Below are 26,870 nucleotides of genomic sequence, written 5' to 3' on the forward strand. Positions count from 1 at the left end.
CCAGGGCTGGTTCTTTCGGACTCACCTGGTGAAAATGGGCTCCCACAGCCACAAAGGGAACTAAGGGAAGAGGTGAGAGGCCCTGTGAAATCGTGTGTGTCCTGCAGGAGGGGCTGGTGGCTTCACCTCGGAATGGGAAGGCCAGAGGGTGTCAGGGCGAGCACCCAGGCCGGCTCTTGCCCTCACCTCTGTGGGTGGTGCATGGGCCCTGCTTCCCTGTGTGGAAGGCCATCAGGACAGGACCAAGTTAACCAAACTGTAAACCTGGTGATGTGGTCAAGCTGACGGCAGCCATCTTGTGTTTCAGCTAAGGGAGTGTGTGATGGTACAAGGAGGCCTGGCTCCAAGTTCCCAGATTCGCTCCTAATTTGTTGTTTCTAATTTGCATGTTTCCTTAACTCTTGGGCCTTAGTTCTCTCCTCTGTACACTGAAGGGAGTAACAGGGTAGAAACGAGGTGACTTCTGAAGACCCTTCTGGCTGTCATATCAGTAAGTTCAGGGAAGATGGCGTCTGCTCAGGCTATCTTCCCCAGCGCTGTTCCTGGCTGGCTGCACAGCCGCCAGGCCCCGAGCCCGGAAAGCAGACACATTCCCGTGATAACCCATGACACCCAAGCTTTGTCTTTGTGTATAATTCACACAGAGCTGCAGAGGCCCAAAGGACTCTCCCATCAGCCTAGGGAGAGGGGACGGAGAGGGGAGAGCGGGAAGGACAGAGCCCTTGGTGCACTCAGCAAACTTGAATGACTACCTACTGTGTGGAGCTGGCCTGAGCACAAGATGCCCACACAGGGGTCTGGAGGGTATGGGTGGCCGGGGGCGGGGGATGTGTGTGCTAGAACCCATTTGTCATTGAGCAACAGCTTTTGGCCAGGCTGGGTGAGTGGCTGAAACCCAGCGGGTTGGTCAGATTGCCTCAGGTAACTCCTTCTCACAGTGGAGGACTGCGCAGACAGGAAATGCTGAGGTATGAAACACACATGCACGCACAGAGGGAAGACACTAGTTTCAGAGGGAAAACGGCGAGGGGCATTTAATCTTAAAACTTAAGAGGTCTCAGAGACAAAGGCTTTGGAAGAAAGGTGTGGGCATTCCTGATGCTTTACTTTCCCCGGAAAATTACTGCACCGTAATTTGTGAGTTTATTTCTTCCAACTAAGAAATAGAGGCAAGAAAGAGGGAGTAATCCGAAGTGAAGGGCTCTAGGATCCAGGGACCACCAGCCAGCTCAAGTTGGATTTCAGCAGTTGGGGCTGCCTGGGGTGTGCAAAGCTGCTGTGTGAGCAAAACGCTGCCGTGAAGACATTCCAGGCGGCTTCCAGGAAGCGGCTGTATGTGCTGACACGCATGTGGACAGGCAGTCTGGCTGGCCACCTCTCAAGACTGGTGTTTCCTAGAGCTTTCCATTGGCAAACGCTGCCTCCTGGAACTGAGGGACAAAGGTTTTGAAATAAGCCCTGGTGGGAAAGAAGGGGAGAAAAAAAATTGTGGTTAGCACAAACAACTTGAAAAAAAGTACAACTCGGAGCTTTCAAGCTAACTCAGAACAGTTGTTATTTATTGTTCATGCATGTTGGGCTGGATTTGCCTTCTCTGCTGAGGCAAAGCCCTTCGGATTTTTCCAAGGAGGTGCACGCAGTTCACTACTGTGATATCTCTCAGGAATATGCAAAGGGCCCGTACGTGCGCCCTCCTGGCTGCCAGTTCCTATGAGATACCTGCACTCAGGTCCTGCTGCCTTTTTTCAGGACAAAGACAAGGGCCTGATCTAAGCTACAAGACAGTGTGTGTGCAATTGAACCACACAGTCATTTAGAGATCTGAAGTATCAGGAAGGTTGCCTTTTCCACTCGGTTGGACCTTTGACTTCATAAAGACAGAGGGTCTAATAAGCTTTTTAACACACTCTATTTTTTTAGAGATGGGGCCTCACTCTGTGAGCCAGGCTGGAGTTCAGTGGTCCAACCATAGCGCACTGTAGCTTTGACCTCCTGGACGCAAGTGATCCTCCTGCCTCAGCCACCCAAGTAGTTAGGACTATAGGCGTGTGCTACCACGTCAGCAATTTTTTTTCCACTTTTTTGTAGAGACAGGGTCTTGTTGCATTACCCAGACTGGTCTCAAACTCCTGGCCTCAAGGGATCCTCCTGCCTCAGCCTCCCAAAGTGCTGGGATTATAGGCCTGAGCCACCACACCCAGTGCTAATAATTTCTAAATGATTCATGGTCTCCATTTATTTCCAAACACATATGCAGTCTGGTCTACTGGAAAGAAAGCTAGGCTGGGTGTTAAGAGAACCCTTCCCAGTCAGTGGAAGAGGGGTGACAGGACTGGAGGCAGCCCATTTGGCCTTTTCGGCATCCCGGTTTCTAATCTGTGGAAGCAGGGCCAAGTTCTACCTCAGATGTGCACCTGCCGAGCCCACACTGTGTCAGGCACCGTACAAGGCATCAGGCGTGGCGGGGTGGCCCAGCCATGGGACCCGGCATGTGGGAGACTGCAGTGTGGAGGAGATGGACACATGGGTGACCCCACATCAGGGCACCAATGGCAGTCCTGCGGGCCGCAGTCCGTGCAGCAGGGAAGGGGCCGTGCAGGGGCATTTCCAGCAGCGGCTTGCTGTCAGTTGAGAGGTGAGGGAGAAAAGTGAGGGGAGGAGGAGGGAGGGGCTGCAGAGGAAGGAGATGGGCACCCATGCTCCTGGTCACCAGGCTTGCCTTCTAGCCCCGCCCCACCGACACCCACACAATCACGGTGACACCTTACGTGTCCAGGAATCTCACCTCAGAGCAGTGGTGAGAACCAGGCAAGGCCACCAAGAGCTGTCACCCTCAGCACTGCAAAGACTTCATCACCTCACCCACAGGGAGCCTCCCACAGTCCATTTTATTTAGGATCTGGTCCTACTGAGCCTGGCTGTACCGGCTCCCGGCTTCCAGCTCCCAGGAGATCAGAAGCAGCAAATCCGCAGTGAAGGAGCTAACCCAAAGACCTCGGAGGCGGATTCACGGCAGCAGTGAGAAGAGAACAGAAAACTGCTCAGGAGCACGAGCGCTCACTGGGGTTCCTGTGCTGCAGGGCAAAGAGCCCCACGCAATCCGACAGGCCCTGGAGTCGTCTCTGGAGCAGAGCAAATGCAGCGGCTGGTGCCACCGGCTGCCCGCCCCCTTCAAGTCAACTGCAGCCCTCTTTCCAATCTAGCCTTGGAATGCTCTGGCTCTTTCTCAGTGCTGGCCTCCACCACGGCCTCTGCAGCACTGAAATGGCAGCTCCTCTCTCTGGAAGCTCTCTTTCCCTGTGACTTCTGTGACATGTGGTGCCACAGCTGTCCTGCCTCTCTCTACCTCTCCCTGCCCCTCCTTCAGCACTCCCAGGCGCCATCGTCCTTGGGGTCACGCAGAGCAAGGTGGGAACTCCTGGGCCTGCAGCACCGCTAGCCCAGCCCTCCCTCCCCTCAAACTTCCAGTCCCACGTCTCCAACCACCTGTGGGACCCCCCACCTGTCACTCTGTAACTCACACCAGTGTTCCACATGGATGTTTTCATCACTTTCATGTATCTGAAAATGCTCTGACCAATTTGGTTTTCTGTAACAGAACCTTCAGTTTCCTTCTGAACCAGTTTCCATTCTCCCTAAACCCCATGGTGAATTCATCCTCAAGGTTCCTGCCGCTAAGTCCCTCCGTTCGTAGTGACTCCCATAGTTCCTGTCTTATCTTTTGATGGCACTGCTTCAGAAGCTGCTTCTCCCCTGGACATGAGGCCTCCTTTGCCTTTGTTTGCGGCTACATTGATTCTCTTACAGTGTGAGTCTCTGTCCTTTTCCTGAGCAAGACCTTAATGTCCTCCAAACTCTCAGCCTGGCATTCAATGACTCTCACTATCTGGCTCCAAGTCATTAAGAAGACAATCTATTCTGTTCCTCTATCATGTTTTTTGAGATCATGCAACCCTTTGAGAAGCTAAGAAAGTTCAGGATCCTCTCCTCAGAGAAACTGCAGGGAAGACCTCCCCCCACTGCAACCCGGGGATGTCACAGGTCCCCTAAGCCGGCCATGGTCCAGGATATGAGCCTTGGATCTACTCCCTCTCCCTTCTTCTCATCTGACTACCTGCTCTTCCTCACACATGCCATTTGCCACCTCTGGGTGCTCAGGACAAATACCCTTGCTTCCATCAAGTCTTCCCTGGTCCCCAGGAGGTCCTCTCCCTGCACTCTGTCTGTGCTTCTTCCGGGGCACTTGTCTCACACGCACAGGTCTTATCTGCCAGCCCCTGGAAAGTGGGAGCACATCCTGCTCCCAGTGACCACCAGGCCTGGCTCAGCGTAGAAAGCACTCGGTGATGGGCTGTGGCTTTAATGTAACTAATGGTGGCCACCAGTTTGCAAGAAGCAGCTATAGTATGTCCATTACAAGCTGTTTAAGAAGGTGGGAGAGGTTGGGCGCAGTGGCTCACGCCTGTAATCCAGCACTTTTGGAGGCCGAGGCGGGTGGATCACCTGAGGTCAGAAGTTCAAGACCAGCCCGGCTAACATGGCGAAACCCCATCTCTACTAAAATACAAAAATTAGCCGGGTGTGGTGGTGGGTGCTTGTAGTCCTAGCTACTTGGGAAGCTGAGGCAGGAGAATTGCTTGAACCCGGGAGGCGGAGGTTGCAGTGAGCCAAGGTCACGCCCATGCCATGGCACTCCAGCCTGGGCAGCAGAACGAGACTCTGTCTCAAAAAAAAAAAAAAGAAAAAAATGAAAAAAAGAAGGTAGTAGAGATAGCAATCCCAGAAAGACAACAGGTATAATATTTAGATACTGAGGAAGAACACTTCAGTCCATTCTCAAATTTCAAACTTTGTCAACAGTAAGAAAGATAAAAAGCACCCTCTTCCATCCACTTGTGATCAGCACAGCCCTGAGCCAGGCAAACCGCCACCTTCTCTGGCACTCAGGACCTCAAAGTCCTTATCCATTAACGGCACCATGCCACAGTCACCCTTAATGCAAAAGGAGAGATGTGATGTGGAGGAAAGAGCTCTAGACCTAGGTGAGGCCAGGCAGGGCAGGAGAAGCCCTGGGCTCTGTTCTCTTACGAAGAGTAGGGGTGATAAGGCCACCTGATGCCACACTCGCATGGGACAGTGTGTGGGAGAAGACAGTCAACTGTTGGCTGCCACTTAGATGTTGAGGGCCACTTATTCCTTCCATATGTTTCACCTGCTGCTATTTTCCCAGCACATGGAAATGCGGCTAGAGAGAGTCTTGTGGCCCCACTTCTCCACAGGGTGTGAGATCGACAGGCTGCCACCAACCTCTGCTGCATGGATTCTGTGGCCTGATGTGCACTGCGGAGTCTGGCCCATCCCAGTACCACTTTCAGGGAGGGCCGAATGTGCCCCAAGTTAGAGGTGAGGACGCCACCTTCCCTGATCTTACAGCTACGAACATCAAGGGGAGAGGCTGCAGCTGAGCTGCACTGTAGCCCCCACAGGTGCCGGATGAGCAGATGGTGCTGGAACCACTGCTGCCCTGGGTGCTGGCCTGAGCTGGGCAGGGGTCGGGTCCGAGGAGCTCTCCACCTACCTCCCCAGGCCCAGAGTCACACTGGGTCCCTAAAGCAAGCCTCATCAGCTCAGATTTTCCTTGGAAACTTATAGGGGAAGGGGCTACAACATTGCAAGCTCTTTACACAAAAAGGTCTTGGCAAGAGGGAGCACATTTGAAAGGCAAGCTTTTTTCTTTTCAGAAAGTTCTTTTTTTTTTTTTTTTTTTGAGACGGAGTCTCGCTCTGTCGCCCGGGCTGGAGTGCAGTGGCCGGTTCTCAGCTCACTGCAAGCTCCGCTTCCCGAGTTTATGCCATTCTCCTGCCTCAGCCTCCGAGTAGCTGGGACTACAGGCGCCCGCCACCTCGCCCGGCTAGTTTTTTTTTTTTTTTGTATTTTTTAGTAGAGACGGGGTTTCACCATGTTAGCCAGGATGGTCTCGATCTCCTGACTTCGTGATCCGCCCGTCTCGGCCTCCCAAAGTGCTGGGATTACAGGCTTGAGCCACTGCGCCCCGCCTCTTTTCAGAAAGTTCTAAAGTTTCCTGTTCTGTCCTGGGCTTTCCCTGCCAGGGCCAACTGCATGCTGCCAAGGGGAAGCGTGGCGAGGGCTATTTAAAGGCATGATGCTACCAGCTGTTTTCAGTGAGTGCTTCTCAACTTGGATCCTCATTAAGTCAGTTAAGGGAGGGGGAGGAGAAGGAAAGGGAAAATGACAACTGGCTCCCACCCATTTATAGATTTTAAAAAACACTGTTTTCATTTATTTCACTTTTTATCAGGGAAAATGGAGAGCTGCCCAGAGTACAGATTGCTAATGGCAAGAGGTATCTGTCATCTTTGAAAAACCTTTGACCCACAAAGTATGTAGTAAGCTTTAAAAGTGTAAGCGTGTTCTAGGGGATAGTGAGGTCTCCTTACCTCCCCATTAACTGGCCAAGTGGGGCCCACAGGAGAGGGCCCTGAGTGTCAAGCTCCTCACTGAATGCACACTGGAAGGGAATTTATTTTTAGACGGAATTAGAGCTCAATATGCCTGAGGGCAAAATGAGGTTCGGGCCCTCTTCACTGATCTCTGTCTCACTGCTCAGGGTTTCATAAAATTACAACTCAGTCCAACCCAGGAGTCTCAGTTAGGAGAAGAAAACGTAAGGACTGGGTAGGTTTTCCATGAATTCAGAGCAGAAGTAGGGCTGGCCCAGGCTTCAGCCCACAGGCACGGCATGGTGGAGGCAACAGGGTCAGGAGTCAGGGGGTCTACTTTTGTGGGCCTTGGGCCCAGGGTAAATCTCTTCTGGACTTCAGCTCCCTCACCTACAAAGCAGAGTGCTGTTAACTGAGGGTCCTAAGGCTGGTGGGCTGTAGAAGGTGAGGGCAGCCTGTGTGGGGCGGGCTCTGGAGCCAGGCAGACTGGGCTCGAGGCCTGGCCACGCTCCTTACTCGTTGATCATAAGGGCAAGTGACTGCAGCTTTAGTTTCTTCATCTAAAAGGTGGGAAAACTGTGCCTACCTTAAAGGGTTTGTGTGAGGAGTGGATGAGATGGTCTGAGTAAGCGTTTGGCATGGTACGCGGCATAAGAGATGATCCGTAAACATCAACTATTACCATGGGTACCCGCTGGGGCCAAAGGGAAGAGGCTCTGAGTCCGTGGAAATAGCCAGAAGAACATGTGTGTGCAGAAGCAGGCAACCTGTGAGAGGTCTAGGGTCCTTGCCCTCAGTTCAGCCTTTCCCGAGGCTCCTTGGATCAGGTCCTCCCTCCTCACTGATCACACTGAGCTGACAATCACAGGCAGAGATGGCCCATCTCAGGCTTGGACACTCAGCCAAAGTCATGGGACACTGTGTGTCTTTTGCAATCCAGTCTAGAGCTGCTCGTGGCATCCTTGTGGCATCAAAGGACAAACTCTGCAGCCAGAGGCACCTCCAGCCCTTGCCTGTCTTCTGCCCCCCAAACCTGCCAGGTGTACTCCTTGTGTGTGGTGTGCGGATTTGGTCAGGGCTTGATCAGGGATGACGCTGCAGCTCTTCCTAGAGGGGTATTTAGGAATCACATGGCTCCAGCTGCCAAGAGCAGGGTGTTGGTTGGCCTGGTCCTCAAACAGCTCTTCTTCTGTCCAGGACAACATGCATCATAAAAGGAAGGCAGTGGGGGAAGTGGAAAGAGCATTGCACTAGGAGGCAGACGACTCACAGCTCTAGCCCGGGCCCTGGCTCATTGTGTCATCCAGAACTGGGACTCCAGTTCCTCACCTGTAACAGGACACTTTCTACTTAATGATCTTATGACCACCCAGTTATCGTCTGAGATATCATCCACCTGATCTTGAGCAAGCCACTTAAACCTTTTGTGTCTTGATTCTTCATCTATTAAATTCAGACACTAGTACCTCTTCTCTTTTTTTTAAAAAAGTTCCAGGATCCACGTTCAGGACGTGTAGGTTTGTTATATAATAAAAGTGTGCCACGATGGTTTGCTGCGCCTCTCAACCCAGCACCTAGATATTAAGCCCCGCAGGCATTAGCTATTTATCCTGAAGCTCTCCCTCCCACCCTGCCACCCACCAGCAGGCCCCAGTGTGTGTTGTTCCCCTCCCTGTGTCCGTGTGTTCTCATTGTTCAGCTCCCACTTATCAGTGAGAACATGTGTTTGGTTTTCTGTTCCTGTGTTAGTTTGCTGAGGATAATGGCTTCTAGCTCAAACCATGTCCCTGCAAAAGACATGAGCTCATTCCTTTTTATGGCTGCATAGTATTCCATGGTGTATGTTTACCACATTTTCTGTACCCAGTCTATCATTGATGGACTGGGTTGATTCCATGTCTTTGCTATTGTGAATAGTACTGCAATGAACATATGCGTGCATATATCTTTAAAAGAGAATGATTTATATTCCTTTGGGCATATATGCCCAGTAATGGGATTGCTGGGTCAAATGATATTTCTGGTTCTAGGTCTTTAAGGAATTGCCACACTGTCTTCCACAATGGCCAAACTAATTTACATTCCCACCAACAGTGAAAAAGCGTTCATATTTCTCCACAGCCTTGCTGGCATCTGTTGTTTCTTGACTTTTTAATAATCGCCATTCTGATTGGCATGAGATGGTATCTCATTGTGGTTTTGATTTGCATTTCTCTAATGATCAGTGATGTTGATATTTTTTCATATGTTTTTTGGCTGCATAAATGTCTTCTTTTGAAAAGTGTCTGTTCATGTCCTTTGCCCACTTTTTAATGGAGTTGTTTTTTTCCTATAAATTTAAGTTCCTTGTAGATTTGGATATTAGACCTTTGTCAGATGGATAGATTGCAAGATTTTTCTCCCATTCTGTAGGTCGTCTGTTCATTTTGAAGACAGGTTCTTTTGCTGTGCAGAAGCTCTTTAGTTTAATTAGATCCCATTTGCCAATTTTTGCTTTTGTTGAAACTGCTTTAGATGTTTTCGTCATTTGCCCATGCCTCTTTCCTGAGTGGTATTGCCTAGATTTTCTTCTAGGAGTTTTATAGTTTTGGGTTTTATATTTAAGTCTTTAATCCATCTTGAGTTAATTTTTGTATAAGGTGTAAGGAAGGGGTCCAGTTTCAATTTTCTGCATATGGCTAGCCAGTTTTCCCAGCACCATTTATTAAATAGGGAATCCTTTCCCCATTGCTTGTTTTTGTCATGTTTGTCGAAAATCAGATGGTTGTAAATGTGCGGTCTTATTTCTGAGATCTCCATTCTGTTCCATTGGTTTATGTGTCTGTTTTTGTACTGGTACCATGCTGTTTTGGTTACTGTAGTATAGTTTGAAGTTAGGTAGCGTGATGCTACTTTGTTCTTTTTGCTTAGGATTGTCTTGGCTATATGGGCTCTTTTTCAGTTCCACATGAATTTTAATGTAGTCTTTTAAAAATTCTGTGAAGAATGTCAATGGTAGCTTAATGGGAAAAAGCATTGAATCTATAAATTGCTTTGGGCAGTATGGCTATTTTCGTGATATTGATTCTTCCTATCCATGAGCTTGGAATGTTTTTCCATTTGTTTGTGTCCTCTCTGACTTCCTTGAGCAGTAGTTTGTAGTTCTCCTTGAAGAGGTCCTTCACACACCTTGTAAGTTGTATTCCTAGGTATTTCATTCTCTTTGTAGCAACTGTGAATGGGAGTTCATTCATGATTTGGCTCTCTGCTTGTCTACTGTTGGTGTATAAGAATGCTTGTGATTTTTGCACATTGATTTTGTATCCTGAGACTTTGCTGAAGTTGCTTATCAGCTTAAGAAGCTTTTGGGCTGAGACAATAGGGTTTTCTAGATAAAAAATCATGGCATCTGCAAACAGAGACCGTTTGACTTACTCTCTTCCTATTGAATAACCTTTATTTCTTCCTTTTGCCTTATTTCTCTGGCCAGAACTTCCAATACTACGTTGAATAGGAGTGGTGAGAGAGGGCATCCTTGTCTTGTGCTGGGAATGCTTCCAGCTTTTGCCTGTTCAGTATGATATTGGCTGTGGGTTTGTCATAAATGGCTGTTATTATTTTGAGGTATGTTCCATCAATACCTAGTTTATTGAGAGTTTTTAACACGAAGGGATGTTGAATTTTATTGAAGGCCTTTTCTGCATCTATTGAGATAATCATGTGGTTTTGGTCTTTAGTTCTATTTATGTGATGAATTACGTTTATTGATTTGCATATGTTGAACCAGTCTTGCATCCTGGGGATGAAGCCGACTTGATTGTGGTGGATAAGGTTTTTGATGCGCTGCTGGATTCAGTTTGCCAGTATTTTATTGAGGATTTTTGCACTGATGTTCATCAGGGGTACTGGCCTGAAGTTTTCTTTTTTTGTTGTACCTGCCAGGTTTTGGTATCAGGATAATGCTGCCCTCATAAAATGAGTTAGGGAGAAGTCCCTCCTTTTCAACTGTTTGGAATACTTTCAGAAGAAACGGTACCAGTTCCTCTTGGTACCTCTGGTAGAATTCAGCTGTAAATCCATCTGGTCCTGGGCTTTTTTTGGTTTGTAGGCTATTTATTACTGCCTCAATTTCAGAACTTGTTATTGGTCTATTCAGGGATTCAACTTCTTCCTGGTTCAGTCTTGGGAGGGTGTGTGTGTCCAGGAATTTATTCATTTCATCTAGATTTTCTAGCTTACTTGCACAGAGGTGTTTATAGTACTCTCTGATGGTTGTTTGTATTTCTGTGGGGTCAGTGGTGATAGCCCCTTTATCATTTTGTATTGACTAGCACCTCTTTTCAGGGAGGTTGTGAGGAGAATGGAAATACGTATCAAGTACCAAGTCCAGGGCCTGATATGTGGCAAGTTTCAGTAGGAGGTGGCAATGCTGTAAAGGTGGTGGGAGCAGTTGGGTTATTATTGGACAGCTTTTATCTGCATAGGATAGTTTTTATCTGTATAGTTTTATACAAATGGGGCAGGGTTAGTGAACACTGCAGAGCCCCAAGCAAAAAGTGCCACAGACAGTTTTCGGGGGGACATGAAGGCCTGTTCCTCTTGGCCACCCCTCTGCCCTCTGGCTCAGGAAGCATTAAGTGATCAGGGGTAATGCCTGGAAAATGACATAACGGTTGGGTTCTAGAGAAGGGGGTCTAGGGACACTGAAGAAAGTTAAGACAGGGAGCCATCAGGGAAATGCTCAGAGGCCTTGGGGTTGAGGCCAGTAGGAACTTTTGTTCAATGAAGTCCCATCAAAAGGGTTCTTTCCTCCTGGAATTATAGTGCTTTATTGATTCAATAGATCTTTTCAAAAGAATAACAATCCATAAAATAGACATCTGACAAACTGAATCAATATAGCTTTAAATAAATGAAAACAAAAACAGAATATACAATCCAAAGAGGTTGGGGACTCTGGGGGCAGGGAGAGAGCACCTAAGGCAGTTAAGCTTTGCAAAGGTGGTTCTTGCAACACTACTGGGTGTGGCAGGGGTCATGCTCCCCATTTTGCAGGTGAGAAAACAGAAGCTTAACAAGTTTAGTTAAGATGCCTGCCAGTATCACTCCAACCCCAGTGCCACTAGAGCCCGGCCCCGTGGATGAGACCGTGTGGTCTTGTTGCTGTTAGCCTCCTTTACTTGGAACTTTTTATTTTGCAAGAGCCTAACAGTTGCCTTCTTCCAAAACAGGACTTGAATGCTGGAATTCAAAAATGCTTTTCTTTGGGTAATTGTAAGATGAGCCTCATGATGTTTGCTAGAGTCAGGCCAATGTGGTGGTAGGGTGGGGTGTGGTAGGAGAAGTGGTTCAGGGACACAGCCCTCACTGTCAGGAAATCAAGGGCATAAATCAAGTCAGAGGTCATTTTTGCAAATAGAGGCAAGTTCCAACATCTAAGGCTCATGGCTTTTTCCAGTTTTCTTCTGCAGCTGTGACTTCAACTGGCACATGTTTTTAATCAGTCATATGAAAACCGATTGTGGTCTGAAAATCAAAGCAGTCCTGTAAATAGTGTAAGACAAGTCCTGCTAATCATGCCTCGTGGTCTTGCCTGGTCCTTATTGTCCTGAACCGCCACTGTAAATTCTGACTCACTTGGGGTTACTCGCCTCGTGTCAAAGGGTCATCCTCACAACAGGCTGGCTACAAAGAGACCTGCTTCTGTTTCAATGCCCTTCGCCCCAAACCCTCCAAAGGCCCCTGTGACAACTGCCATCCAACTGGGTGCCTTGGTGAGTGAGTGACTGGCACGATGGGAGCTTGTTTTGTAATTATGCCCTGGGCGATGGCAGCCTGGCTCTCGGGTGTGGGCTTTAGGAACAAACAAGTGCTTGTAAATGGCTCACCTACACAGTCAATCTTGCTAAATGCGCCAACCCCGGAGCATGCCTGGTTTGTTTTCAGGGGGTCTAAGCTTGCAGAACAAGGAAATTAACAAACTTGAGATGCAAAGGCTTGATATCGCAGTGAGAACACAGTATCACATGCTCCCAGCTTCAGGCAGAGGCCCTTGCCCTCAGCTGGAATCAACCTCCCCTCTACTCGATTCCACAGCACGCTGGGCCTCCAGCCTCGGGCTGAGCTATGTCTGCCTTGTGTTTGAGATGTTTAGATTGGTGTCTAGACTACAATTTATACAGCTCGGCTTCCTCGCCTGCGAGAAGGCTGACTGTGGTCTCAGTATGTGTTGAATTAAATCAAATGCCGTTTTAGGAGGACTTCAACAACAACTGACTGAAATCCATTTCTAGACATCAAAGTATTGGGATGAATTCTGGTTCCTGCTAAATCACAGGGTATTTTTAAATACTTACCAAAGCGATCAAAATTACTGAGCAGTTCTCTCTCCCTCTGAGGCCCTCCAAGGAGGCCCTCTGGAGCTTGGCCAGTTCCTCTGGGGCTGGAGCAGCTTGCAGCCAGTTTTTGCAACTGCAAAGGCCAGGACTTGCTCCCACGGGCTGCAGGCATCTCTGCTCCCTTGGCATCCCCTGGTGCAGCAGATGAGAAGGAGGAGGAGAAGGGAGGGCCAGCTGGCTACATGGAGGGAGGGACAGGGTAGTCCTAATGGGCTCCTGAGCCTCCACCGGCCATGGGACCAGCTTCCTTCTCTGGTGTTCATCGCAGATGTGTGCACGCATCTACACATACCAACTATTCTCTCCCACCCTGGGAGAAGCTCCGTGAGGGCAAGGCCCATGGGTCATATTCATCCATCTTTGCATCCCCAGCCTGAAATATAGTGTCCAACACACACCAGCTCAATAAATATTTCTCAAATGCAAGCATTTAGCTTACTTAAGATATACTTTAGAATGACAGAATGTTGTAATAGAAGGAAAAAGGAAACCGCCGAGGTCAAACATGACAGGGAAGGGGAAGGGGAGACTAAGGGCGGGAGGTTAGGATGGTTCCTGTGGCACTGCATATCCTAATGATATGCATACGTCATCCCTGTAAGTGCCTAGAGGGCAGAATTTGGGGATGGTTCACCCTTAGTGCCCTTGGTGCTCACCTTGTCAGAAGCTCCCAGCAGGTGAATGTCAATTTGGTGCTCAATGAATGCCTGTTTGCCCAGGGGGTTGACCTGAGGCCCCAGAGCTAGTAGGAGGAGTGTGAGCCAGTCCTCTCCATCCCCCTCCCTCTCGGACTGCCGTGCCCATCATAACCTGCTTGATGAGAGGCAGGAATGGCTGTGTGGCACTGAGAAAGGCTGGGAGGATGGGTGCACCTGGCTGGGCTGGGGCTGGGAACGAGGCCAGGTGGTGGGTGTGAGGGGCTAAGGAATGTGCTGCTGCCTGGGGCCTGGGAACCCAGCGAAGGGCCCCAGCCCTGGGTTTATCTTGTCTCCCCATCTGCACCTGCCTGGTGTGCCCAGATAGTGAGTCCTCTGCTCACTCTGCCCAGGGCTGCAAGAGCAGGCACTCAGCACAGGCCACGATGTGCTGATGGCCACGTGGCTGCCTGGGGTTGCGGTGCAGGGTGCTCACCACAGTCCCGGCCAGGAGGAGGGCTACTCACGCAGCTCACCTGCGGGGAGAAGTGGGCCGCCTGTCCGATGGTGGTGAGTCACCACCAAGGTCACAGATTACCCTCCACTTCTTAGTCATCGAAAGGTGAAAAACCAAAGGGTGGCCCTCAAAGAGGAAGTGCCCAGGGACCCAGCAGAGCTGACCCTGGAATGTGGGTCCAGGCCCCAAGTCACACCCTAGCTGGGACAGTGCTCCGAGGTTTGTGCGCGGCACGGCCAGGCATCAGCCTCCACAGCAAAGTGCCAGACTCCCAAAGGAGGGCCTAAGGAACACTTAGGAGATCAACTCCTTGGGGCCTCTAACCTTCCCCTCCCCTGAGGCTCTCTAGGGCTTTGAAGTGTTATTTGCCTGGTTATAAGTTCAATTTCTTCCACCAGATCTCAGCATCCAGAGGCCAGAGCTCATGGCTTCCACAGGTGCTCAGCCCCTGCATGCTGGCTTTTGGGCACAGCTTTTGGTCACCCAGCACTCTGGGACATTCACCCCGCTGGCTGGGTGTTTGAGGATGTGGGGGAGGGGCAGCAAGATGGCCATGGTCCCTCCTCTCTTCACCCTCATCCCCCTGACAGCTAAAATCACACCCCCAGACACCTGGCTCTCTGGGCTTCAGACAGAAAAGCAGCAATTCCCAAAGAAGAAACTACTCAATGGGAGAGGGTGTCCAAACTCCACTCCCTGCTGGGGTACAGTGGCCGTCTAGAGACAATGGCCTTTGGTAACAAGAGTAATTCTCACAACAGGAACTTCAGGTGGGCTCTGCTGGGATAGGGTGTGGGGAAGTTCCATGCAGGCGGGCAGGTAGCAGAATGTCCGGCTGGAGGGGGCCTTAGGAGTCTTCTGCAATCATGCAGTAGAGAGGCTGGGGAGAAGCACAGGAGGAGATGCACCTGCTCTGCTGGGCTGCAGGGCTCACTCCACACTGCACCAGCACCAGCCCTGCACGTGCTGACAGCAGGTAGCTCTGTGGCCCCAGGCTCCAGGTACACAGAGGGAGGGGGGGAAGGAAAGGAAGGGCATATATGCAACCTGGATGAATTATATCCACATGTGGTGAAAGTAGGCTTGTTCAAACAGTGGGTTGCAAAATCCATTTCGTGGGTTCTGAGCAGCATTAAAATAAAGTGAAATAAAATCAGAGTGCACTGTATGTGGCACTTTTGTTTTAGTTATATATACTGGATTCAAATGTAAAATATCTTGTGGATTGTGGTTAAAAAAAAAAAAAAAAGGCTGGAAGCCATGAGTATAAGGAAAGGGAGGCGCCTACTACATGCCAGATATCATGCTACTTGTTTTCATGTGTATTATTTTATATTTACTCCTTCTAACAGGCCTACTACCAGGCAGGTGATTCTATTTTTGCCAAAAATAAATCTATGATCAGAGATGGAAAGTAAGTTTTCTTTTCTTTTCTTTTTTGAGATTAAGGTCTCTCTCTCTGCACTCTGTCACCCAGGCTGGAGTGTGGTGGTGCGATGTTGGCTCACTGCAGCCTTGACCTCCAAGGTTCAAGTGATCCTCCTGCCTCAGCCTCCCGAGTAGCTAGGACTACAGGAGTGCACCACCACGCCCAGCTAATTAATTTTTTTTTTTTTTTGTAGAGATGGGGTTTCACTATGTTACGGGTCTCACTATGTTGCCTAGGCTGGTCTCAAACTCCTGAGTCAAGTGATCCTCCTGCCTCAGTCTTCTAAAGTTCTGAAATTATAGGTGTGAGCCACCATGCCTGGCCCAAAGTAACTTTTCTAAGATCACACAGCTAATAGGTGGCAATGCTAGTTAGGAATCCAGAGCTGTCTGACTCCAAAGGGCACATTCTTCCCATGCCACCACGATTTCCAGTGGAAAGTGTACTGTCCACTGAGTCGGGAGCCTTGGGTTCTGTCCCTGGCTCTGCCATATAATGGTGAATCACTGCTCTGTTTTCTCATCTATGCAGTAAGGTAGTAAGATAAATAATTTCTAAAATTTTTTGATTTCATGCTCTCTCCCATCCCAAACCTCATTGTGGCAGTATTTTAGTCTCCCCCATTAAACCTTTCCTAGAGTTGCCAATAGCTCAGTAATGAATTTCGAGGGCTACTTACTGCCAATCCCCATTGCACCTACATTTGTTCTACAAAACCCCCTAAATGGCCCTGTCTCTGGTAGCTCTGTGTGTCTGCAGGTATTGACTGGTGCTGTTAGCTCTTATCTTGGGACCTGCATTGTGTAGCTTTTCAGCAGGATTATGACTGTGATGACAAGAGACCAAAGGGATGACCTCGACCTCCCTCTCGTGGGCCCATGCGGTTCTTGGAAGGGCTGGGGCATCCTAATGAAGAATGAAGGCTACTCCGAGTGTCTGGGGAAGGAAAAGAAGTGCAAGAAGGAGGGTACGTGCAGTCCACCCAGGTGACGTGTGAGGGACCACAAATGTTCTCCAAATAACGAGCCCCAGAAGAGCAAAGGAAGCCCAGAAGGTTCCTGTAACATACAGATCATCTTACAACTCCCTAGGGTTGCTGAGGAGTGGTATCTCTGTGAAGTGCTGTCACGGGGAGGTGTCACCATCCCGCACAGTCAAACTGCGGACTTGGCGTGGGGAGCCTGAGCTGTGATTCTAGCTCTGCTTGTCTCTGCTGTGCCACTTTGGAGAAGCCACTTTACCGCCCTGTACCCCAGAGATGCCTCATCTGCAAAGTGAGGGGATGGTTTCTGAGGTCACTGCTCGGTCTAATATACCATTATCCATTACTATTATTTCTGCTTTGGTATTAATCCAGCCACTTTAGCCAGAGACAGTTTCTTAAGTGGAAGCAGTAATGTAACAAATGACCTCTCCCGGTGCTTTGCTGGAGGGGTTCCTTCAAAAGCCTCCATAAGCATCATCAGAGGTGTTGCACAGGTCTGAGCCGTCTATCTCCCCTTTGTCTCCAGATCTGACTTAGGACCCCAAGAATGCTGGCCAATATCCATCCTGCTTATGGTCCTTCCACCCTTCAAATCAGCAGACAACTAAACATTCACACATTCATGGGCCACTCCTGTGCTAGTCATGGGCTGGTTCCTGCAGGGGTAAGGGGCTGCATTTGGGCAGGGCCCTGGCCCTCAGGGCACACACAGTCGCTTGACTCCCAGAGCAGAGAGAGCTGCATGCTAACCCTGGATGAGAGAGGGGAGCTCTGCTTTCACAGCCACAGGCTGAGCCCTCCTTGGCCTGCCCCTTCTTACTGCTATTGCTTTGGAAGAACCGGAGCGAACTGCCTGCCTTGGGCTGGCTTTCTTTTCTGCTCAGAGCTATGTGGGGGCATTATCCAGCAGGCCAGACGTCTAGCCCCTTTAATGACAATAATGATAATTTACATTTATACAAGGCCTTTCATCGGGGGATTTTAATTGTATCACAAACAGTAATTAATTCCCCTTTGCGAGTCTGGCAGCCAGCTAAGCAGGAGCCCCTTTACTCTGCAGGTCAGGGGTGCTTTCCTGGGCCTGCAACATGCTGGGGGTCTCCCACCTACCGGACACCTCCCTATCCTCAAGGCCTGGCCTAAGCGTCGGGGCCTGGGGCCGCCCACTACAGTCCATGACTGTTTGTCCTGCCCTTGAAGCTCCAAACATCAATTGCTGAGCCACTCATTTGGTGCTAACCAGAGAACCTTGCTATTGGGCGAGACCTCAGGATCTTGTCCAAGGCAGTAGCACTTCTGCGGGGTGATCCTCTGCCGCTGCCAGAATACCTTTCATGCTGGAGCGCGCGTTGCTTAAAGGCATCTCTAAGAGTTACAGGGTTCATCTCTCTACGGAACTGGAATCTGTCCCCTCGAAACTTCTGCCCATGGGTGCCAGCTCTGCTCTCTGGAATGAAGCAATCCTACATAACTGTCTGGGGTTGCTGGTTGATGTTTCTGGTACGTAAGTTGTCTACTTCTGTGGTCACCCTTGGGTGGAGCTTGGTGGCTTACACTTCACTGAAGTTCAGGGACACCTGTCAACTGAGTGGTAGGGGCAGCCGGAAGCTCCATCACTGGGGAGTGCCGAGCTTTCAATGCAGCACTTCAGACTACTCTGCCCCAGTCTCACTGGTATAAACACTGGAGGCTTCTGAGTTCATTTCACTGGGGCTGCACCTCAGTGACACAGAAGTACCCTCATTTTCTGTTGAATGACTGAATGAACAGCTTTCCTTCCTAAGGATCTATTATTCTTAAGTTCATGCAACCACTGTCAATTTTTGGAGACCAAGTCAGACAATAATTGATTTAGTTTTTTTCTTTTTTTAAACTCACTTTATCAGAATAAATATTTGGTGCTAAACTTGAGAAATAGAAGCATCAATGCTGAGCTAGGAACTGACCCAGGGCAAGGAACTCCACAATCCTCCTCCTCTCCAAGGAGTGAGAGGCAAGGGTGGGGCAGAGGGGCAAATGAAATCCTTTGCTAAGTTTATTTTTAAAAAGCTAGATCTTCTGGGGAAACCAACACTCCCTAGAGTGATTTCTGGGTCCCTGCTGGTTTGCTTTTTGCCTGAAAAGACACCGGCCCTCCCTCTGCCAAGAGCACATTGTTTGAGTGAGATTTTTCTCACAGTGGCTTACCATGGAAGGAATTTCGAGCATGCATTAAAGGCTGTTGTTTTCCTAAAACCTGCGCAGTATGAACAAGAGGTTTGGCTAGTGGTGACACAGCCTCATTCTGCTTAGATTTCACACAATTCCTATCTGCCTAGAATTGGGGTGAGCATTTTTGGCTTGGGTTTGGCCTGGATCGTAGATCTGGGGGATGCTTGGGAAAAGAAACATGGGTTAGAGATGGAGCCTCCTGGTGTCATTCTGTGGCAAGGAGAACACGTGGCAATCATTCCCTATCTGATTAAGTGGGAAGAACATGGATTTTGGAGTAAGAGAAAACTGAATTCAAATGTGGATCTATTACTTACTAGCGGTGTGTCTGGAAAAGCCCCCGAGTCTCTGTTTCTCTCCAGTGACCCCACAGTAGTTGTTACGAGGCAACAGTGCCAGGCACATGGTAAGAACTCAAGCCTTGGTTTCCTTCCTGCCCAGCCCTCCACTGCCATCACATAGCTACAGACACACACACACTGACAACCTCCTGTTTCATGTTAACTCATCAAACAGTTACTGAACAGCTCTTATTAACAAGGGCCTGGATCTCCTGGGGACACTCTCCAACTAGTGTCTGGTACCAATAGGTATGTATGCAAAGTGAATTAACTAACTTGATATTTGCTATTTTATAGTTTATAATGTGCTTTCAAAATAAGCTCATTTTAATCCAAGCAACAATTATGTGTATGGAATCGATCCCATTATTCTACTCCCCCTATATACATGAAGGAACAGGCTTGGAGAGGAGTAACTTGCTCAAGGCCAGGCACATGATAAAGGCAGAACAGGACTTGGAAGCTGCAAGCCTGTGTTCTGAAAACAGCACACTGCTAGCCCTGGAGGGTGTTCCTGCCTTCTGCAGCCACTGAGGGCTAAGGCTGAGGAGGAAGGGCACGGCTCTGGGTGCACCCGGGTTCCACTAGAAGGCACCCCACTGAGTGACGCTGCCAACCTCTGCCTGGCCACAGCAGGCTGCAGCTAAATGTGAGGACATCACCATGGGCCCGGCGACGTGGAGTAGTAAGTTTCTGAAACTGGAGACATTTGCCAGCAGTCAAGTTTCTTTCTCTCAGGCCCTGGGCTCCGGTCCTGCCCTGATGTGCACAGATGTTTCCAGGTTGACTTCACTGGGCTCCCACTGCCCTTCTCAGTGTGCATGACGGCACTGATACGCAGGTACTGTCCTTTACCTTCCCATCACATCCTTCTAGGTCACAGAGAAGAAGGGCTATGGGCGCCGGACTCTAACTGTTCCTTAGCAGGGTGCCCTGCACATGTCAGGGGCTCACAATAGGGACAAACTGCATTCCTTCTTGTTCCCGGTAGGCTCTTAAAACCAAGTAATGGGACAGGAAGCAGATATTGGTCCTGAGCTGTTGTCAGCTCACTGGCTCTTTCTTCCCACTCCTCTAGCCTCTGAGCTGCTGGGAACCGCTGACAGATGCGGAATTAAAAGGGTAGGACAGGAGTCTTTCAAAGTTTGCCCATATGGCTGGCCCAAATACGATTTCCAGCATGAACTGAGCGGTGGAAATCGGATCTGACCACAATGCTGCAGCACCCAGAGTTCATCACAGTCCTCTCCAAGCCTTTCTGACAACACTCCCTGCCAAGGGTGGGTGTCCCGAGGAATGCCGTCACTGCGCACACTGCGCAGCGGGGAACCCAGTGCCTCGGGAGTGAGGTCAGTTCCCCCACCGTGAGCCTGTCTGTTCTGGACCTCTGAGCACATTTCCCTGTGCTGCAAGTGTATGGCCTTTGAGGTTGAACCGTGTGGAAAATCATGTGCACTCCTGGAGCTGAGCTGAAGCCGGCAGGAGGAGCCAGGCCTTGGGCTCTCCTGCGTAAGCACCTGGCCTACAGCACAGCCTATGGCATCTGCGGCCAGAGGACCAACTCTCTGCTCCCAGCATGGGGCACCAATCTGTCAGCCCTGACTCCAGCCACACTTGCCTTGCAGTGCTGCTGAAGGGCACAGGGATGAAGAGGTGTGCTGGTGGCTAGCCTAGTCCGCTGTGTCCTCAAAGACCAAGGCCAAGCAGAGTTAACTTGCTGTTGCCCAGCTAGGCCCCTGAGGGGACCCCTCAGACTTCTAACATGCCAGGTACAAGGGGCGCAGGGGGCTGTGCATTTTTGGAAGTGCAGCTTCTGCCCCGCACAAAGGCATCAGGCCAAGAGAGCAAGTGGGGGCTGAAATTGAGCCTGTGCTCTGCATGCTAAGCTGTGTGCTCACCCAGGGACAGAGGCTCAGAGGGACAGCTTCTTCTTTACCTAAAGCTAACTCCACCAACCCAAAGTGGGAGCCTTTTCTTAGTTTGCACAAAGGTTCTTATTGGCCAAGGTGACCCTGAGAAGACCATTCAGTTCTGTGTGTGGGGTTCCCTATCGCATATCTGGTGCACTAACATGGGTATGGGGAACTTCACTGGATGCAAATTCTATAAAGTAGAACCTTGTTTGGATGATTTTGGGAGAAGAAAGTGAAGATTTCTTCCTTCCTAATTTGCATTTTAAAAGGCATCTTCAGAACCCATTCTTGTTCTCCTGGCCACAGCCTACTGCACTACCCCACCGCTTACAGTTAATCTTTTCCATCGCATTGCTTAGGCTCAGAAATGAAGGCATACCCAGACAGCCCGGGGTGAGGTGGAGTTTGGCAGCCCTACAGGTTCTCCAGGACAGCATTTGGCTCCCTTTCCTGCCATGTTTATCAAGCAGAAGAATCAGCATTCTCTTCCAGGCAAGTACAAATGCGTGTCCCACCTCAAACCATGCCACTGAATACAGTCAGACCTACACAGCTGGGATATCTTTTTTGCAAAACTGGTGGACACCATGCATAGCAGAGCCATTAGACCAATAAACAAATACAGACACACAGCAAAATAAACTCTGTAAAAATACAGCAAAATAAGCCCCGCCCTTTGTAAAGTTCAACAATCTCAAAGCATGCTTTGTTTTGCTAACTACTACAGGATGGAAAGAGGCCCTTTCCAGTTAGCCCCTATTCCAGGACCTCTTCCTAGTCAAGAATTGCCTCAAGTTCAAGAGCCATAGAATGCTGGATTTGAAAACCCTAGAGCTCATCTAGCTCAGGGATCAGCCAACTCTTCCTGTAAAGGACCAGATAATCAATATTTGCAGCTTCGCAGGCCATACCTGTCTTCTATTATAACAATTCAACTCTGGCCTTGGAGTGATAACAGCCAGAGATGATATGTAAATCAATGGGTGTGGCTGTGTTGCAATAAAACTTTATTTATAAAACCAGGCAGCTGGCTAGCTTTGCCCTCAGGCTGTTGTTTGCCCATCCATTATCTAGTCCAGCCTTTCCTCGTACAGAGGAAAAGAGATGGGGTCACTCCTTCACAGTCACAGGGCCATTTGGAGGTCCACCCAAGACCAAGACCTGACTTTCAAGGCTTGGTGGGAGGAACAGAGATACTACTGCCAGCCTCAGAGCCACCAAGGCAGAGGCCAAAATGGCTGCTTGGATAACGAGAGATTGACTAACATGTCTAAATTCACCAGAGAGGACCAAAAAGCAGGTGGAAAATCACAAGTTAAAATCTATCCACAGATTAAATCTACAGGTTAACATCAAATGGGACTGGAAAGACAACCTACATATCCAGCTCAGCCTGCAGAGATCTAACCATCGGTTACAGCCTCTAAGTGTATGCTGCTACTGTTCATTCATCAGTTAGACTCAGGCACAATCTTAAAATGTCTCTGGTGAAGAAAAGGCTGGGAAACAGGAACTGGAAAGTCACTGGCACTTGTCTGTGAACAATATGAGAAGAAAACAGCAAATTCATGTTTTCCAGTCAGCAGCTAGTCAAACCTCTAACAGTACGTAAGTGGTCAGAGAGGACAAGCCCTCTCATCCAGGGCTGAGAACAGGTTGTTTTGGCTGTCAAGCATTTTCAAAACAAGTTTTCTTGGTCTCATGACAGGTTGTGGCAAGAATAAGAAAATAAAAAGAGTGGAAGATCCCATGATCGCTGCCCTGGGCTTCCATGTGGGCTGGCCCTGCCTGCACAGTCAGGTTTGCCTTCAGTGTTCAGATAAAGCTGGTCTTAAGGTTAATACCACCTTGCCAGTGACACCATTGAACAAAGTGATTCCTCTAAGAACTCTCTGGCAGCCAGATAATTTTTCTAGTCTGGGAGGAATAGGTCAAAGTCACTCTTAAGCCCAAGGGTGCTATTCCGCTTGAACCTACGCCCTGCTTTGTTTTAATTTTTACCTCATGTTACGTGGATGAATTATTCCCCTGAAACCGAGGTGAAAAGGTATCTGCTCTGAACTGGATTTTTCCATCTCAACTGCAGGACACTTGGTCAGGGTGGGGCAAAGAAAGCAGTGAGGAGGCACTAATGGGGACAGCCATGAGTAGGCCGGTAGAGAAAGTGCCACTGGCTTCTAGCAGCAGTGGTCCTGCTCGCTTTTAGGAGACGAGGGTCAAAGCATAAAGCTGAGCATGGCAGTGCCGGAGGACACGCAGCCAAACGGGGGTCTGGGGGATACTCATCGGGCAATTCAGTGAAAATAACCAGAAATCAACCAACAAGGGTGCTGAGAATTCTCCGATCCCCTGAGCTATTATTGGAGAGCCCAAAGTAGTAGACAGACACCTAGATCTGAATTCAGACTCAAAATCTGTGACCTTGGGCAGATTTCTCCCTTGTTTCATTTCTAAAGTGAAGCAGCTGGATTATCTTTCTAGCTCCGATATCATGATCCTCAGATTGCCAGGGCACAGCGCACTGAGTCATTACCATCACGTGTGGATGGCTGTGTCAAGTCACTCACACACGTATCTCCCCACAAGGGACAACTCAAGTTCCCGCTGTGAGCGATGTTCCTGGAAGAAACCGGAAGAGGATGCTCTGCCCTGAGATGTGCTCGTATTCTATGAGACACGTTCTCAGACCACAAAGGCTGTCTTCATTCTACCGATTGTCTGTGGGAATGTTCTGAAGAAAGCAAAGAAAATCCCCCATAAAGCCTTTAAGTTGGAGGAGGGAAAGGCTGATGCATGTTCTTGCCCAGACAGAGGGGGCTGAGGATATGTGAAGGCTGGGGCAAGACATTCTTCCTTGCTTCACCCCCACCCCCACCCCTATTCCCACCCCCCACTCCCATTCCCACCCCCACCCCCACTCCAAAACATGCACAGTGGGACCCATCAGATTTGATGTCTCTGCTTAGGAAGTGATTGGAAGGCCCTGCTCAAAGTCTGTTGCGTGGAGCCTTTATCACCTGAGAGACAAGGCTAGCAGGCAGGTGAGCCTCCTTCCCCAAATATGGGGAACGGGTTTGTTCCAGCTGATTCCTGACCTGCCCCTCAGTACAGGATGCCTAGTTAAATCTGAATGTCAGATAAATGACTTTTTAGTATAAGTATGTCCTAAATACTGCATGGGGCATACTCACGCTAAATTATTTGTTGTTTATTTGAAATTTAAGTGTAACTGGACATGTTGCATTTTTAATTGCTAAATCTGGCAATTCTAACTGAAGATCCAGAGTGGGATCTCTAAAAGCCCTAGGCATTGAGGTGGCAAAGAAGGGGTGAAAGGACCCAAGCCAAATATTCCTTTACAGTGTTCCACGAGTGTGACCCCTAGTTTTTAACTGTGTTTATTAATATTTCCAAGGCCAAGAAGGATCTATTATGATTTACATATCAACACCACAGCAGATCATTATACCAATATGCAATCTGTAAACTTACAAAAAACCTGGTTGGGTGAGGTTGCTTATGCCTGTAATCCCTGCACTTTGTGAGGTTGACATGGGAGGATTGATTGAGCCCAGGAGTTAAAGACCAGCCTGGGCAATATAGTGAGACTCCATCTCTAAAAAAAAAAAAACAAATTAGCCCAGTGCTGTTGTATGGACCTGCAACCCTGGTTACTTGGGAGGCTGAGGTGGGAGGATCACTTGAGCCCAGGAGTTCAAGTCTGCAGTGAGCTATGATTGCACCACCGTACTCCAGCCTGGCAACACAGTGAGACCCTGTCTCTAAAAAGAAACAAAGAAACAAACAAACAACAAAACACAACACCACCACACACACAAAGAAATACCTTATTGCTTACAGAAAAAAAAAAGATAAAATGTTTTAGCATGGTGAACACCAACAATATGCCAGGCATTTTACAATCATTTCAGCATTTACACAATCCTCTGTGAGAAAGTCAAGGCCCACAGAGATTTAAAAACCAACCAACCGACCCACCCTACTAGAAAGTGGTTGAACAAGGACTTGAATTCCAGCCGGTCTGATTCCAGAGGGCATGTTCTCTGTACCCTGCATATCTCCTCTCCCCTCCCCTCCCCTCTCCTCTCATTCCTCCCTTCCTTCCCTCCCTTTCTTCCTCTTTCCTTCCTTCCTTTCCTTTTTTTCTTTCTTTTTCTTTCTCTCTCCCCTTCTCTCTCTTTCCTTTCTTTTCCCTCCCTCCCTCCCTTCCTTCTTTTCTCTTTTCTTTTCTTTTCTTTCCTGCCTTATCTACTGCTCTTGTCTTCAGCAGACACTGGCATACCTCCCGAAACCCCCATGCTTCCCATCTTCTGGGACTTTGTGCACTCTGTTTCCTCTGGAGGAGTGTCCTCCCCTCTCTGCACATCAAATCCTACCCAGCCTCCAATTTCAGCTTCCTAGGTCTCAGGAAACAGACATAACCTCTTCTCCTTGACTCCTAGTGCTCTTTCCCTGCACATTACCACCTTAAAGAGAAGAATCTATGTGCAATTCTCATCCCTCCTCTAGTTCACTGAAAGCAGGGACTGTATCTTACATATCACTTAACATCGTATCTAACACCTACTTTGAAATCAATAAACATTTGCTGAATGAATGAATGGGAAAAGTGATCTAGGCTAGTGATCTGGGCAAAATCTAATTAAATGTTAGCCACTACAAATCCACACTGGGGCATGCCAAACCTGAGTGTCAACCAAGGCAAACAGCCTAAACCCTGCGGTTCTAAACAGAGAGCTGAGCTTAGCTGCCTGGTAAATTTGGGATAACTCAGACCATTAATCTGAGGAAAAGAGGTGGTGCAGTATGAAACCAACCTAAAAGCTGGGAAAGCCAAGGTATATGCTCAGTTCCTACACTAAGTTACTCTGTGACCTTGAACACGTCACTTCCTTTTGCAGGGCCTCAACTTCATAATCTGTGAAACAGGTGTAATAGCAGGACCTAGCTCATAATCTGTGAAACAGGTGTAATAGCAGTACCTAGCTCATAATCTGTGAAACAGGTGTAATAGCAGTACCTAGCTCATAGGGTTGTTACGAGAATTACAGAAATTAAAAAACATAAAGCACTTAGAGCTATGCTGGTGTATTGTAATTATTCAATACATTTAAAAATTATTATTGTCTATAAGGCAATCAGGAGAGATTGGGTATCCCATCGTTTATTTTGAGAAAATATGTGGTCTTGCCTTTATATGCATGTTCCTGTAATGCTCACTTTTCTGGATACCTGGAATAATGACAGTTTAAGGCTTATCCAGTCCCCCAAATGATCAATAATGCAAAATTGGGGTTTTCTACATTTTGATTTTGACTGTTAGAAGAACTACATAGCTTCCCGCTTTGCCATTCGGACTGTACTCAGTCTACTGAGTAGTTAATGCCATGGACAGCCTCACTGTCAGAATGGAATCTCAAGCAGTGATGGACCATTCCAGAAATCAATCAGCAGGCTTTGAGTTGGTGCTCTTCAAAATGTATGTGTGTGTGTTAGTCTTCAGTGCTTTGTACATATGCTGTATATAGTGAGCTCTTACACGTTTGCTGAAGAGATTGAGCAGTAACTTAACTGCAGCTACACGCAAACTGTAGGCTTACTAGCTGCTTCTGGATCAACTTGAGGAAACCACTGTTCTGCCCAATTCTCACAATCATGGCTGCTGTAAAGCCTGTTCTTCCGAGGGCCAAGGCCCTGCCCACCCATGGCACACAAGGAGACAAACTACTTTTTTTCCTCAGAAGTGACTTTGGATTACAGACTACCCTAGCTCACCCTCACCCCACTTCTGCTTTCTTGGCATAGATTTTCCACTAGGCATGACTAAGTGCCAGGGGTTCTGTCTGTCCGGGAAAATAGGAGTCACTGGAATTTTCTGTCCCCTTCTCAATGTGCAGCCTCCCTGCTGCTTTGGAGGCAGCAGTAAAGTGATGTCTTTCCTTTGGCGTGTTCCATTACAATACTCCTTCTTCTCTTTTGC

General features: G+C 48.6%; 1 protein-coding gene across 6 annotated transcripts in view; it reads right to left on the reverse strand.

Annotated features, from left to right (window-relative positions):
* Positions 1-1,007: 1,007 nt before the first annotated feature.
* Positions 1,008-26,870, reverse strand: part of BABAM2 (BRISC and BRCA1 A complex member 2) — a 460,841-nt gene continuing 434,978 nt past the window's right edge. For 3 of the 6 annotated variants that reach the window (XR_004428422.1, XM_033176181.1, XM_033176182.1), the window contains one exon: positions 1,008-1,458. Coding sequence is in view for 5 of the 6 variants with exons in the window: in XM_033176181.1 (XP_033032072.1) it covers positions 1,395-1,458 (64 nt within the window). In the remaining variant the exon portion in view is untranslated. Of the gene's footprint in view, positions 1,459-12,796; positions 12,971-13,046; positions 13,212-26,870 lie in introns of those variants that run through there. The other 3 variants (XM_033176177.1, XM_033176178.1, XM_033176179.1) reach the window with 2 other exon arrangements.

The sequence above is a fragment of the Trachypithecus francoisi genome, unplaced genomic scaffold (assembly GCF_009764315.1).
Source record: "Trachypithecus francoisi isolate TF-2019V2 unplaced genomic scaffold, Tfra_2.0 Lachesis_group17, whole genome shotgun sequence".
Lineage (NCBI taxonomy): Eukaryota > Metazoa > Chordata > Mammalia > Primates > Cercopithecidae > Trachypithecus > Trachypithecus francoisi.